The sequence below is a fragment of the Chenopodium quinoa genome, unplaced genomic scaffold (assembly GCF_001683475.1).
Source record: "Chenopodium quinoa cultivar QQ74 unplaced genomic scaffold, ASM168347v1, whole genome shotgun sequence".
In the NCBI taxonomy this organism is placed as follows: Eukaryota; Viridiplantae; Streptophyta; class Magnoliopsida; order Caryophyllales; family Amaranthaceae; genus Chenopodium; species Chenopodium quinoa.
Window position 1 is genome coordinate 1,579,377 of NW_018744537.1, and position 14,480 is coordinate 1,593,856.

The window sequence follows — 14,480 nt, forward strand, 5'->3', positions numbered from 1 at the left end:
AGGATTTGATCTTCTATTGCATGGCTAAAGTTGATACAGTTATAAGTGAAAATAGTTGGTATTAACAGTGGTCTGCAAATTGAACTCAAATGGCTCATAATTTCATCCAAAAATGCAAGCTTGAAGATAATCTTTGAATTTGATTACAAAAATTGGGGGAATTTGATTGAATTTAGGGATTTAAGAATTTGTGAATTAGGGATTTTGATTGTTACAGACATGAATTTAGATTTTAGAGGAAAATGGAGAAACTAACATTTCAGTGGGAAATTAACGGTATCTATGAATTTGAAGGTGAGTTGATTAACGGTGGATAGTTTGTATTTGTATATCTTTCATATTCGTAGATGGGTCCATTTTGTTGCAACCACAATTTTTTTTTTCCATTTTATTCTTTGCTTTAGAGAAATAAATACTTTCCGTCGAAAAATAAATAAATAAATAAATAAATATCTGTTTAAATGGGTTAACATGACACGATACGACAAGTTTGCCAACTCTAATATTTAAAAATAATGAGACATTTTAATTAAAAGACATTAGAATGTATGAATAAAATAATTTGAATTATTTTATGAATATGACTACACATGAGTATTTAAATGGAATTAAAATTGTAAACGAAGTTAATAAACTAATTAACATAATGTAAACAGACCAAAGAAGACGGAAAAGGGTAGGTGGAGTATTTATTTATTTATTCTTTAAAAGAAAGGAGTATTGACAAAAAAATATAAGCAAATTGAATTTTAATTATATTATTAATAAAAAGTAGATTTTAATTAATTGTAACAATTTTCCTTTTCTTAAAAAATAATTGTAATAGCTTATCCATTACAGTAATAATTGATGTCTTCATATTTATGACTTTATCTGTTCTTATTTAACAATAAAAAAAAAAAAATATTACCAAACCCGTGCATCGCACGGGCTTCACACCTAGTTAGCTAATGTTGTGAGAAGGTTCTTAGATAGTACAGACACATCTCACTTAAAAGAAATTATATACAAAAATATTGCCCGTTTTTTTTATACCCATCCGCACACACAAAAGCAAATCTCACAACAAGAATCTGCGTTTTTACTTAGCGCACATAAATGCTCTATAAAAAATCTAAAATGACTAGTAAGGTGTATACAAACTACGTACTTCAATAAATATCCTTTGGTATACCTTTACTCAAAAATTGACATGTGAGCTTCTTAAGCATACTAAAATCATAAATGTGGCTACCCTTAGACAAGAGAAGTCAAGAAGTGCTTGATAAAAGCGTAGCTCTTATTCTCTTACTTGATTAATGTTACTGACGTTAACGATAAAAGAACCAGGGTTGGGTCTAACAATGACCCATTCGGCCATTAACCATCTGATTTTTGCCGGACTTACAAACCACCAACATCAAAAGTGATGCTGAAGATTATTTTGATAAAGTTTGCTACTTTAAAATTATACGTACTATATGCTTTTAATCAAATATATAGTCGTACAAAATGGATTTTGAGGTGATTTTATTGTATTTGAAATGCTATGAAACTATGCCGTTTGCAATGTTAATTGCAATAATGACGATCATGCTTTAATTAAATACACTAGTAGAAAAACGTAAATGAGCATCACAAAATGTGCACCGGTTTTTAAAAATCGGTACGGAAAAAATAGACAGGATTGAAGGAAAGGGTAATCGCACCGGTTCAAACCGAACCAGTGCGAATGCTGTTGTAAAAAAAAAAAACATTTTGCTTTTATCTTTTTTCTTTCTCTTTCCTTTTCTCTCTCCTTCCCCACCGCCGGCCAGATTTTAAAGGCAACGCAGGCCAGATCCCTCAGCCACCGCCGCTTTCCCTTTCCTTTTCTCTCCTTCGATCTCCTCAGGGGCGGATTTTTTGATAAAAAATTGAAAAGTTTTTTTTTAAAAAAAAAAAACAAAAACTGAAAAAGGGGGTTAAAAGAAATATTTGTTTGTTAAATGATAAGTTGTTAGGGTGTAGCTCAGTTGTACTTTTTACCTGACATTGAGGTTGTGGGTTCAAATTCTATATTCCCACACTTTATTTTGGGTTTTCAGATTTCCAACGATCCAAAATTACTGATTTCCATAATTTCCCCCAAATTCTCATTTCTCAAACCCTAACTCCCCTAAAACTACGCTCCACTAGCCCAGACCGGCTCACCGCACGGCGCATGCCTCCAGGCTCCATCGACGACGACCAGAGAGCACTACGGCAGACGACTGGTGTCTGGTCATCTGGTGAGCTTGCGTCTTCACTCTTCCGCCCTTTCCCACTTCCCCAGTTAACCAGTTTCGCACGGCAGACGACCAAGTTCCTTGCTCCACCGACGACCACACGGCAGACGCGTCGACGCCTCTTGCCTCCAGCCTCCACGAGTCCACGGTAGTCTGGTGAGCTTGCTGCTTCCCAGTTTCGCACTTGTTTAGTTGTTTGTTGTTAAGTTGTTTCTTGTTTGTTGATTGTTGATTACTTAATTGTTGATTGTTGCTTATTGCTTGTTTATATGAGATTACGCGTACTGCTAGTTCAAAAATGCAAGAGTGAAATGGACAGATATTATTACAGAAGGAAGCTGATCAGCTTGCATTATTATTTAGATATGAACATATTGTCAATGTTCATAAAAAAATGTTAGGTTCAAAGTTAACTTAAGGCATAATATAAGCCAATCCCAATTATACAGAAGAACCTAATTATTTTCTAAACAATCAGGATGATATGTCATTAAATACAAATAAAACAAGATTGAAAAGACCAAACTAAAATCACTAATAATTAAGCCATTAAGCAATAATTCATCATTTATTTTTTTAAAAAAAACAGTTCAGCCAAAATATACATATTAATAATAATATTAAAAAATAATATTAGGAAAAGAAAAAAGAGTCAAAAATTCTTTTCAAATTATTTTCTGCCTTTTAGGAATCTCGAAGAATGCTTCTGTAATTTTTTTTTTCTATTTGTATTGTGTAATCTATTTGCAATCCATGATTTGAAGTTTTAAACTTATGTACTGAATATTTAATTATTATATTTTTTTTTCCTTTGTTAATTACGATTCTGAACTTCCGAAGTTTCGAACCCCCTCTTTGGAAATGCTAGAGACGCCACTGGATCTCCTTCTTCATAACTGCACCGCAAGCAACGCCGCTCTCCTTCTCCTTCTCAGTCCGCAAGTCGGCCTGGTTTCTGCTCTTGGTTATTGGTATGTATATACTTTCCTTTTTCTGATTGTTAATTTGATTTATTTTTCAATTTCTAGGGTTTTTGTGGGTTGGTTTGTGGTCGTGGGTGGTTTGGGGGTGGGGTTTTGGTCTTGGGGGTCAGGGGTGGTTATGAGGGTTGGTTATCGTCCCACATTTCTCCTCCTCTGCTCTGCAACTCATCTGGGTATTTTACTTTCTCTATCTCTCTTCTTTAATTCATTCCATTTTTTAGTTTCATTTTCATTTTCATTTGTAATTTGCTACTATAATTTCATTCACAAGAATCACCCTTTTAACTTAACTGCTTTAAATTGTTGCTATAATGCTATACTCATGATTTGAAGTTTCAACAGTTAACTTAGATTGATTATTTTGGAAAAAAATTTACATTTTCCCGGATTCTATCGCAATTAATCTGTTTGTATTTTGCAAATTATGGAACTAATGTGGAGTAATTTATCAGTGATTGATCTGATGAAGAACTCATTTGTGTAAAGTTTCAATTTTTTAGGGTTTTAGTGGGCATCAATTTGTGGGTAAAAGATGAGCAAAAGAATGATTGCCCTTGGTTTTGAAGGTTCAGCTAATAAGATTGGTGTTGGTGTTGTATCCCTAGATGGAACCATTTTATCGAACCCTAGACACACCTACATTACCCCTCCAGGACATGGGTTTCTTCCCCGAGAAACCGCCCACCATCACCTTGAACATGTCCTGCCCCTTGTGAAATCTGCTCTTACAACGGCTGGAATGACCCCGGATGATATTGACTGTCTGTGTTATACCAAAGGCCCGGGAATGGGTGCTCCCTTGCAAGTTTCCGCGGTTGTGGTAAGGATTCTTTCACAGCTGTGGAAGAAGCCGATTGTTGGTGTCAATCACTGTGTTGCTCATATTGAGATGGGGAGGATTGTTACAGGAGCGGTTGATCCTGTTGTGCTGTATGTTAGTGGGGGTAATACACAAGTGATCGCGTATAGTGAGGGGAGGTATCGGATTTTTGGGGAGACCATTGATATTGCTGTTGGTAATTGCTTGGATCGCTTTGCTCGAGTTTTGACACTTTCAAATGATCCCAGTCCAGGATATAACATTGAACAGGTAGAATGAGCTCCTCCTGTTAACTAAATGTCTATTGATTGTGTTATCTCCCATTCTTTGTTTGTGTTGAAGATATATAGGAGTATAACAACTGCATTATTTGTGATAATGTTAACGTAGTCAATTTTGTGATTTAATTTGTTGGTTAGTTGCTCTGTGTAGATGAAAATCATCACTCCAATACATTATTCACAGTTTATAGTGAAGGTCATCTACAGGTAGGATTCCTTTATCGTGCACGATAAGTGGCCAAATGTTTAGAACTTTGAGTTTCTAGTTTTGGTGTAAGCTTTGAGCATTCATTGTTGCACTGCTCAACTTTATGCGGTCACTTGCAAAGAACAGAGAAAGTTAACAATTTACAAATACTTTCCTCAAGATACTTTCTCACCTCAAATACAATAGAAGAATTAAGGCTGGAAGCAAAGAAAAATTATACTTTGATATACAAAATACGTGCTTTCCCATCTTTGGTGGTGTGCTCTAGATAGAGTGGTATGATATTGTAATCAACTTGTCATGCTCCTCTTTTGCATCCTGATATTTTACTTCTATTTTTTTATTGTTCATAACTTAACTTCTGTTATTAGTTTTCTGAATTTTCAATCTCTTTTGTTTTTGTTTTAATTGTTTAAGGGGTGAGATTGCATACAATTAGACATCTCCAAATATAACAGAGGGATCCAACAAATTGGATGTGGTTGTCGTTTTCTGTGCTTTGTATCTGTAAATTGTTAACTGGCCTTTTTCTGTTTATGCCCAGCTTGCTAAGAAAGGTGAAAAATTCATAGATCTACCATATGCTGTAAAGGGAATGGATGTGTCATTTAGTGGCATATTGAGCTACATCGAAACTACAGCTGAGGAGAAGCTTAAAAGCAATGAATGCACACCTGCTGACTTGTGCTACTCTCTGCAAGTACGTACTTGTTTCGTGTCTGCTGTGATGACTCGTAATTTTATTTATTTATTTATTTTTTATTTTTAAATTTGTTATATGACTATATCTGCAAAGTTTGAAATCTGTGAATTAATTTCTTTGTATCTGGTGGTTGGTGTCCTAGGAAACTCTCTTCGCAATGCTTGTTGAAATAACAGAAAGAGCCATGGCTCATTGTGATGCAAAAGATGTTCTCATTGTTGGGGGTGTTGGTTGTAATGAGCGATTGCAAGAGATGATGAGGATAATGTGTTCTGAGAGAGGTGGGCGGTTATATTCTACTGACGATAGATATTGCATTGACAATGGAGCCATGTTTGCATACACTGGTCTTCTTGCTTATGCTCATGGATTATCTACCCCCCTCGAGGAATCAACATTTACACAAAGATTTCGAACTGATGAAGTACATGCAATTTGGAGGGAGAAAGAATCCGTCAACAACAATACAAACAGTTAGGAAAAAACTGCGTCTATGTTAGGTACGCAGTGCTCTGAGGCAGTAGTTTTATTGGTGGATCAATACTTTTCCTTTTCTTTTTTCTTTTTCCCTCCATTTTTTACATGGTGAACCAATTGAGATTTATACATGGGGAAGTTGGGTTTGCCTTCCTTTTAACTTGTAATTATTAATGGTTATTTATGGTATTGGGTTTCTTATGTTGAATTATTTATAAGGGAGAGATTGGGAAAAATTAAGAGGGTGCATATGGATGGTAAATAAATTGATATACAATGTTATGTTTTATATAATTGCTTTGGGAAAGTGTGGGTGAGAGTAGTTCTGATCCTTTAATCTTAGGAATGGTGCATAAAAGTTGTTGGGTGTTCTGATTGCTGTTGGTGAGGCTGCAGCCCGCGCTTAGGGAGAGCCCTCTCCAAGGACGAGTCAAAGTGGAAACCTATTGAGAATATCCCTAATCGCGGGCGCGGCAGCGAGAGGAGAGGGTGCGGACAGGGTTTTAATTCTCCCTCGAGTTCTTGGAGATGTCTCGCTGTGCCCCTGGAGAAGGCGTGGTAGTTTGACCCGCGGGCGCGGCGAAATGGGTTTTATAATTTTTTTTTTTTTTTTATTTTATTACCGGTGCTAAAATTTTTTATTTTATTTTTTTGGGATCTTATTCGCACTAGTTTCCGGTGAGAATTGTTTGTTATTAGCATCGGTTTTGAACTGGTGCTAAAGTTTTTTTTTTTTTTTTTTTTTTTTTTTTTGGCATCCCTTAAATCTACACCGGTTCAAAACTGGTGCGAAAAGGAGGGTTTTGAACTTGTGCTTATTTATATTTTTTTCGCCTAGTGATAGGCTTTTTAAATAATTATTGACATATGCCCTAAGAACTACTATAAAAGTGATTGACAAACTAAGTGTAAAGATTAAAGAATATAGGGATCGTTGATTACATTTAGGTTTATTACATGATCAAATAATGGAGCTATTGGCATAAAAACACCCATATGTCTCTTAAAACCATTTACTGTGGTGCAATCGTCTAGCCAGTGAATAATAATAATTAATTAAGTTGAAAAGTGTTAGAAAGACTAAAGTCTATTTAAAACAACGAACTAGCTAGTTGTGCTGTAGTAATACTTATTTACTTTTGTCCTCCGTATTAATAATTATGTTAGTCATATTTACTTGTATCAATCATCACATAGACGATAGACATCTAAGAATGAAAATGAGACTTATCTATGTCACAATTAATTTGGAATAACAGGAGTATATACTCTATGCACTAAAAGTTCCATCGCTAAGTCCTCAAGCACACAAGTTATATTAGCACTAAAACACCCATACGAACATACTTCGTATGAAAAATGCCTCTATGAATTAATATAATGGAAGTGTCACAAGCTAAGTGTGTAATTATTTATCATTTTTTTGGTGGTCCTGATTTTAATCATTTAAATTAGTGGGAAAGTTGGTCCACATATCCAATTACAAAAGAAAAATTAGTGACACTAGCGTAACTACTAACTAGTGCACTTTCCGTGGTATCCCAAAATAAATAAATACTCTATTGTACAATTGGATTTGCTACCTTTTATTTTAGAATACTCAATATTATACGAGTATCATTTACTGATAATACCATGGTCTAAATGGTTAACATTGAAGGTCTATGTATTAAGTTCTTGGTTTAAATTACTGCACTTTCACTTATAATTTATATTGGCTTTTTGACTAATTTGCACCAAAAAAAAAAAAAAAAAAAAAAATTCAAATCATTTGACTAAAGATTAACTAGGGAATACTTTTTTCTTCACATATTTTCATCTTCTGATTAGATAGGCATGTTTATTCAAAAAAATTTCACTTATTTGTATTCATCTAAACTTTGAATCATCAAATTTATCTAAGTTATTAACTAGACCCCTTCAAAAAAAAAAAAGTTATTAACTAGACTTTATTTTAATTGTAAGTTTAACCAGGTAAAACTTATCAGAACTTATCTTATTTGCATTTATTAAACCTTACTTTGTTGGAACTTGTTAATTAATCCAAATTTGAACTTAAATTATTCTATAGATATGAGCATAACAGTCTCTTTCACCATATCATAAATCCAATTCCTCGATCTATATAAAATGCGCAATACGATAACAAAGATTTATAAAATAATAATAAAGAAGATTATGTAGCATGAACTATTTTCCTTCTACTTTAATAAAATGAGTATAATATCATGCATGATGCTACATGAACATACAGCATCTTCTTTTCACTAAGTTTTAATAATAAAACAAAAAAATTTAATAGTAGAGAAATTAAATAAATTGCAAAAGGTACTTTTCATGTAAAACTTCATTTTTGTCTTTGTAGTTTATTTATACAACATTTGGATAATATGTCAACATTATGAAATCTAAATCAATAGTGATTATTAATGTACTATTGCTCCAATTCAATATAATGCATGAATTTATAAGTCTATTAACAAGAAAAAACAAGGCACATGGAAGACAAAAACTACTAATTTCATTGCTTAAATTTAACTTCAATAATGCAATAAACCTGTCTAATCACTTTTGTAATTTTACTTAAATTTTCAACTGTTTTATTGCATGTAATTAATTAATATTCAACCATTAATTTCAATGCAACAACATCATGATCTGAAAAGCAGGGACATAGTCAAGAAAATGAGACAGATATGAGTAGTTGCAAAAAAGAAGTTGAGATTAAATTTTGTTTTTTCCTATTCTGACCTATTAATTGACTTGACGACCATAGTTCCCCCTCTTAACCAGACACTGACTACATGCCAGAGACTAGAGTGTGAATTCAAGAACATAATTCTTGGAATAATTTAAGAATTTAAAACTAAAATCCGCAAAAACTTGTATACAACGAGTGTCGAATAGTTGAGTAATTTTAGTGTATGTGTATAATACTCCCGTATAGAATAAATTTTGTCGCCTTAACAACATCAAATAACGTGATTAATTAATAAGAAAACAAAAAATGGCAACAAATTTGTACTTATACACAACAGGGTAGTCGAGTTGTGTAGTGTACGTATATAATACTCTGTGTACAGTAAGATTATTTGCATTAACAACATCGTATAATGAAACTTTTTTTATGATATTTTATGTGATTAAATATAGATGACAACTGATTAAGTCCGCTATAAGATTTATTGGATCAATTTTTTAATGAGCAAGTATTTGTGATCTTGAAGCTTCTTTTCATGCACCTTCTACCAATGTGATGTGATTAATTAGGAGAGTGAGGGTGGTGGAGACCGTGGGGTCCACCTGTGGGGAAGGCCAGGGCCAGGGGTTTAATCTTCTTGAAGCTTCTCAAACATTTTTTTAAAAAGGGAAAAGGCAATTTGTAAATTGACCCGACAATTTTGCACCCTATTTTTAGATAAACAAAGGTAGATTGTTGATAATTGAATCATTCATGAAAAGTAAAATTGTAAGTTAGCTTTAATTAGAAGCAACAAAAGATTAACAGATCCCAAGTGTAATAATATTGCTAGTTAGCTTAAGAAATACTCTGCCATACTTTTTGTCAATAGTTTTGCAATTTCAAGTATACATCCTCGGATTGAATACGTGTTATATACTTCCAAGGATGTTATTAGCACACATGAGTTACGACACTCACAACTTCCCAAGTACACAACTAGGAATAATGCATGTTGAATTGTTGGTCACACAGTCACACTTACAAAGATACTATGTATTTTTCTTAATTCGTCTTTTTTTTTTTTTTTTTTTTTTTTTTTTTTTTTTTTTTTTTTTTTTATATATATATGCAACATTTAAACATATAAAGAGTAATGAATAATCTAAAAGTTATTCTACATATAAAGATAATGAATAATCTGAAAGTTATTCATTACAAGTATAATTAAAAGTTACACCCCCACACAATTTGTCAAAATTAAGATGAAATGACAAATGAATGGCTTGAATGAAACTAACAGACAAAAACAAAAGTCAATATCCAACAGGATTAATCGTAAACAATGGACATATTTGGTACATAACTACATTAGTTCTGAAATAAAAAGCGGGACCAACTAACCCATCAAACTAACTGCTTCAAAGTCCAAACCCCCTTCCACTTGTAGTTTTACATCTAACCCTTTCACTTAGAAAATACAGAGTACTATCCCGCGTTTATGTACCCTGTATCTATATGACAGACATACATAACGCATAAACGTATAATACACCCGAGTATATAATAGACTATTCGACACCATACACCTTTTATAACTTTTATAAGGTTCCTTTCTTTTTGTTTTAACTACTTCCAAGAAGAGGAAAAGTAAACTCTCAACTGCAACTTAAAAAAAAGGGAGAAAAATGGCAAGACATAGATGTTACCTTGATGTAAGCATTGGCGATGAACTCGAAGGTAGGATTGTCGTAGAGCTTTACAACGACGTCGTTCCCAAAACCGCCGAGAATTTCCGAGCTCTTTGTACCGGCGAAAAAGGCATCGGACCTCATACCGGCGTCCCTCTTCATTACAAGGTATTCTTTCTTTCCTCTGATTCTCACTTTCATTCTGTTTTCTGATTTAAGTTCTGATTTAGTGAATCGTCTTTCGATTTTATCAATTCGACTAGCTAAATGTTCTAGAGTTTTGTACCCAATGTGTAAGGTTAAGGACGCTTGCGAAAGCGTGATTGATCGAGAAATTGATAAAGTATAAACGACAAGAAAATAACACCCAACGAGCACTTTAAAATAATTCCACTATATTAAAATATATGAGAGTACAAAAGAGAAAAGACCCTAAAAGTTAGGGTGTAAGATTACAAAATAACTCTCACAATAATAAGTACTCACAAAAGAGTATTAAAAGAATAGTGGATAAAAGTACAAGGAGGAAGTAGGAAGTTTTAAGTAAACTTATGAGATAAAATAATTTTAGTGTGATGGAGGATTAGGGACTTTTTGTATGTGTGGATTTTTTCTTGATTGCATGCTTCTAGTGGATGATAACACTTATATTTATAGATGGAATATGGAGGTGGAAGATTTGTGTGGAACCTTCCACATAGGTAGATATTTTTGGTGGAAGTCTAGATTTTTCATGGTCATTTAATATTTCTAGAGCCTTCCATAATTCTCCATCCATTTCTTGATTTAGTAGATTTTTCTAGATCTTGAGAGTTAATTAGTTGGGCCTTTCAAAGATTTGGGCCACAAAAGTTATACCCAACACAATGATATTTTATAACGAATATTTATTTGGTTATTTGAATAGATAAACAAATGCTAGGTGTACCCGGATACAAGATTGCCTTGAATGGAGTTTGCCTTAGGTAGAAGACTTATTGAGCCATTGATTTAAATGTAGTGTACATATCTTTTATGGGTTGTCATTTAAAGAAAATAAAGAGTACTTTAATTGTTACTATTGTCAACTTCAAATTCTTTTCTTTATTTTTTGTCATATTTTTCTAAGTTTTGAGTATAATATGTGAATTAAAACCTTCAACTTTATGTTGGATTTTTTTTTTTTTTTTTTTTTTTTTTTTTTTTTTGTACTATTGTTTGTTGTGGTGGTTTTTGTACTATTGTTTCATTTCTTGCTAATTTGGGTAACTTTGAGATGAAATTATAAAAGTATGGATCAAATCCTTTACTAATAATAGTAGGGGAAATTATCAAATTTATGTTGCAGGGATGTCGATTTCATCGTGTTGTAAAGAGTTTTATGATTCAAGGAGGAGACATTTCAGCTGGGGATGGTACTGGAGGGGAGTCTATTTATGGATTAAAATTCGAGGATGAAAATTTTGAGTTGAAACATGAACGGAAAGGAATGTTATCAATGGCTAATAGTGGACCTAATACTAATGGGTCTCAGTTTTTTATTACTACTACTAGGACTCCACATTTAGATGGGAAACATGTAGTGTTTGGTAGAGTGATCAAAGGTATGGGTGTTGTTCGATCCATCGAACATGTCAATAACGATGATGATGATGATGAACGCCCTTCCAAGGATGTTATTATTGTTGATTGTGGAGAAATTCTTGAAGGGGCTGATGATGGAGTTTCGAATTTTTATAAAGACGGTGATAGTTATCCGGATTGGCCTGCTGATCTTGACCATTGTCCTGATGAACTTTCTTGGTGGACTGATGCTGTTGACTCTATTAAGTCTCTTGGAAATGAACATTTTAAGGTGAGCTGGTTTTATGATTGTCTTTTACTTGCTATTACAGTGTTTTAAGATTCTAAATTTTGCTCTTTTATTCAGAAACAAGACTATAAGATGGCTCTCAGAAAGTACAGGAAAGCACAACGGTATTTGGATTTATGCTGGGAGAAAGATGGGGTTGATGAAGGTGAACGATTAATTGATGATCATTGTGATTATGAGTAGTTGTTATGGTGCTTCAGCAACCTACTTGCTGTCGGTTAAAATCTGACTCGCTCTCCTTTTATTTTCATCAGAGAAAAGTTCAGCCTTGAGAAAGATTAAGTCTCAGATTTTCACAAACAGTTCTGTAAGCTGCCATTCTCACTTGTTCTTGTGTAGTGTTTAGCTTTTCATAGATATATCTTCTTTTTTTCCCGGTCACTAAGCTTAGAATGTTAGAGAAAATGCAGATGATTAGAGTGGTTGTTGAAATGTAAGAATTTAGAGTTATGGGAGGTTATCTGAACTTGAAATAAATCATGTCTTAACTATCAGTGATTAAGCAGTAAGTTTTTTTACTGTGAGGGATTGTAGGGAAAAATTCAGTATCTAGTCTTCACATAGGATTGATTATCCTCATGTTGAAGTAGTAGTAAGGAGTACTAATCTGTTTTGAACTTGTTTGTTTATCTATGATATTCTAGGCTTGTAAGTTGAAGCTTGGAGATTTAAAGGGTGCTTTGTTGGACACTGAATTTGCTATGCGTGATGAGGATAATGTCAAGGCTTTGTTTCGCCAAGGACAGGTTGGTGTTTTACTCTGAATGTTTTCCTTTTCTGAACTAGTAAGATGCAGTGGTTGCCTCTATACCATTTCTTTCTGAAAATAGTTGTCTGATATTCGATTTTCAGATACCCCAAAATTATTTTTTCATTCTCTACAACAGGGGTGTTCACTTCCTTCTAAAGGTTTTTTTTTTTTTTTTTCTTCTTCTTCTTATCTTTATGATAGGTTAAGTGCCTTAAAATGGGTGTTTAGTACTCTGTTCTCGTATATAGTTTCCTTAGAAGTCTGGCGGTAACAAGCATAGTGCTAGACGCCTAGACTCCAGACAATTGTTTTGGGCACTATATTAGTCTCTAATCTCAAATTAAAAATAAAATAAAATAAAATTGTTGATGGCTGCAGAGCAACTGTAAAAACTGCAATTTAATGTTTGACCTGATGTAATCTGTCTGTTCCTCAGGCCCATATGGCTCTTAACGACATAGATGCTGCGGTTATAAGTTTCAAGAAGGCATTAGATCTGGAGCCTAATGATGGTAAGTGAAATTTATTCCTGATAACTATAAATCAGGGTATTGTGTCTCAGAGTCATAAGCTGTTCATTCTGGAATAACTGTGACTTGCTTATCACTAAAGATACTTGAAATATTTGTGTTTGCTCAGCTGGAATAAAGAGAGAGCTAGCAGCAGCAAAAAAGAAGGTAAGAGTGTATCTGTGTATGCAACTATGAATCGTGATACTGCACTTAAGATCTGAGGGAGAATTCAAAGATATTGTGTTGATGCAGATTGCTGATCGACGTGACCGGGAAAAGAAAGCCTTCTCTAAGATGTTCCAATAGCTCTCCTATACTATTTGGTATGTGAAAATTCTCTTTGTTGATTATTTGATATGAAGTATTACTTATACTCTGTACCATGTTTTAAATTCTGGTTTATTAATTTTTGGGTTGTATAACTAATGTTTCGAATTATATCAGGGTTGATGCTGTTAGCGGGTTCAGGCATGCTTTACAGGCTTCGCTCCATCTTAAATGAGGTATGAACATGCTCTAGATAACACATTTTACAAGTGAAAATTTGCCTGTTCATAGCTTCTTGTTCTGTTCTTTGTGAAGAACTGAAGATCACTCAGATTCTCTTACATGTACTGAGGTAGTTGACATTTTGTATTATATATGATGTTTGCATTATTTATGTTCATTGTGGGCTATACTCTTCGGATTTTATTAGGCTTTTTTTTTAATCTTTATAGTTAGTTTATCATTATTCTGATGTAAAATTTCCTCTCCCGTCACAGCGACCTAAAGTTTGTGGTGAAATGCTGTTGAAAACATCGGGGTGCTGCCTGCAAAGTACAAAGCCTGAGCCAGGTTTGCTGAGGAAGTTCAGAAATCAGAACTCTGCTTCAGTAAAGCCTTCGAGAGGGAAACGAGGGGATGGGAGGATGAAAGAGTTCAGTTCTTTTACAAAAAACAGTTATACTGAAAATGAAATCTATTTGTAATTTTGCCTTTCCATTTTATTGATGTGTGGTGGTGACTGTTACTGGTGAATGGTGATGCCCATTCATCCCGTTAAATCTGGTGGAATGAAATTGGACTCATTTTTTTCAATTCAATTTCTTTTCTTTGTTTACTTTTCCAGATTATATATATAATTCAGGTTCTAAAGCCATGGGAACCAACCTTATAGATCATTAACCAATCCTCTGCGATAAACATTCTCTTTTTCTTCACTATTCTCTATTTCAGAAATCAGTAATAGAAATGAGTGCTTTTTCTACGTTGTTTACCATAGATATTACTGTAT

At 33.6% G+C, this 14,480-nt stretch overlaps 2 protein-coding genes across 5 annotated transcripts; both read left to right on the plus strand.

The window, feature by feature from the left end:
* The first annotated feature begins 1,577 nt into the window (after window positions 1-1,577).
* On the plus strand, window positions 1,578-5,929 carry LOC110698573 (probable tRNA N6-adenosine threonylcarbamoyltransferase). 4 transcript variants are annotated; one of them, XM_021876023.1, is made up of 5 exons: window positions 1,578-2,402; window positions 3,087-3,217; window positions 3,716-4,319; window positions 5,083-5,238; window positions 5,384-5,929. In XM_021876023.1, exons 3-5 carry the CDS (start codon window positions 3,762-3,764, stop codon window positions 5,717-5,719), a joined length of 1,050 nt encoding a protein of 349 aa, XP_021731715.1. In that variant the 5' UTR covers window positions 1,578-2,402; window positions 3,087-3,217; window positions 3,716-3,761; the 3' UTR covers window positions 5,720-5,929. The 4 variants fall into 4 exon arrangements, with proteins under 4 accessions (XP_021731715.1, XP_021731714.1, XP_021731717.1 ...); XM_021876022.1 differs by having other exon boundaries at window positions 1,580-2,402; window positions 3,730-4,319; XM_021876025.1 differs by having other exon boundaries at window positions 1,580-2,402; window positions 3,115-3,217; window positions 3,730-4,319.
* Window positions 5,930-9,517: 3,588 nt separating this feature from the next.
* On the plus strand, window positions 9,518-14,304 carry LOC110698572 (peptidyl-prolyl cis-trans isomerase CYP40-like). Its single transcript, XM_021876021.1, has 10 exons — window positions 9,518-10,257; window positions 11,417-11,923; window positions 11,999-12,086; window positions 12,196-12,248; window positions 12,586-12,687; window positions 13,129-13,204; window positions 13,332-13,369; window positions 13,457-13,527; window positions 13,649-13,707; window positions 13,969-14,304. Exons 1-8 carry the CDS (start codon window positions 10,087-10,089, stop codon window positions 13,508-13,510), a joined length of 1,089 nt encoding a protein of 362 aa, XP_021731713.1. The 5' UTR covers window positions 9,518-10,086; the 3' UTR covers window positions 13,511-13,527; window positions 13,649-13,707; window positions 13,969-14,304.
* The last annotated feature ends 176 nt before the right edge of the window (window positions 14,305-14,480 follow it).

Excerpts from the sequence above, each read along its gene's own strand:
- LOC110698572 (XM_021876021.1), top strand. The coding sequence starts at position 10,087 with ATGGCAAGACATAGATGTTACCTTGATGTAAGCATTGGCGATGAACTC. Across the intron at positions 10,258-11,416 it reads GCGTCCCTCTTCATTACAAG|GGATGTCGATTTCATCGTGT; the intron begins GTATTCTTTCTT and ends TTTATGTTGCAG. Across the intron at positions 13,370-13,456 it reads TAGCAGCAGCAAAAAAGAAG|ATTGCTGATCGACGTGACCG; the intron begins GTAAGAGTGTAT and ends GTGTTGATGCAG.
- LOC110698573 (XM_021876023.1), top strand. The coding sequence starts at position 3,762 with ATGAGCAAAAGAATGATTGCCCTTGGTTTTGAAGGTTCAGCTAATAAG. Across the intron at positions 4,320-5,082 it reads CAGGATATAACATTGAACAG|CTTGCTAAGAAAGGTGAAAA; the intron begins GTAGAATGAGCT and ends GTTTATGCCCAG. Across the intron at positions 5,239-5,383 it reads ACTTGTGCTACTCTCTGCAA|GAAACTCTCTTCGCAATGCT; the intron begins GTACGTACTTGT and ends TTGGTGTCCTAG.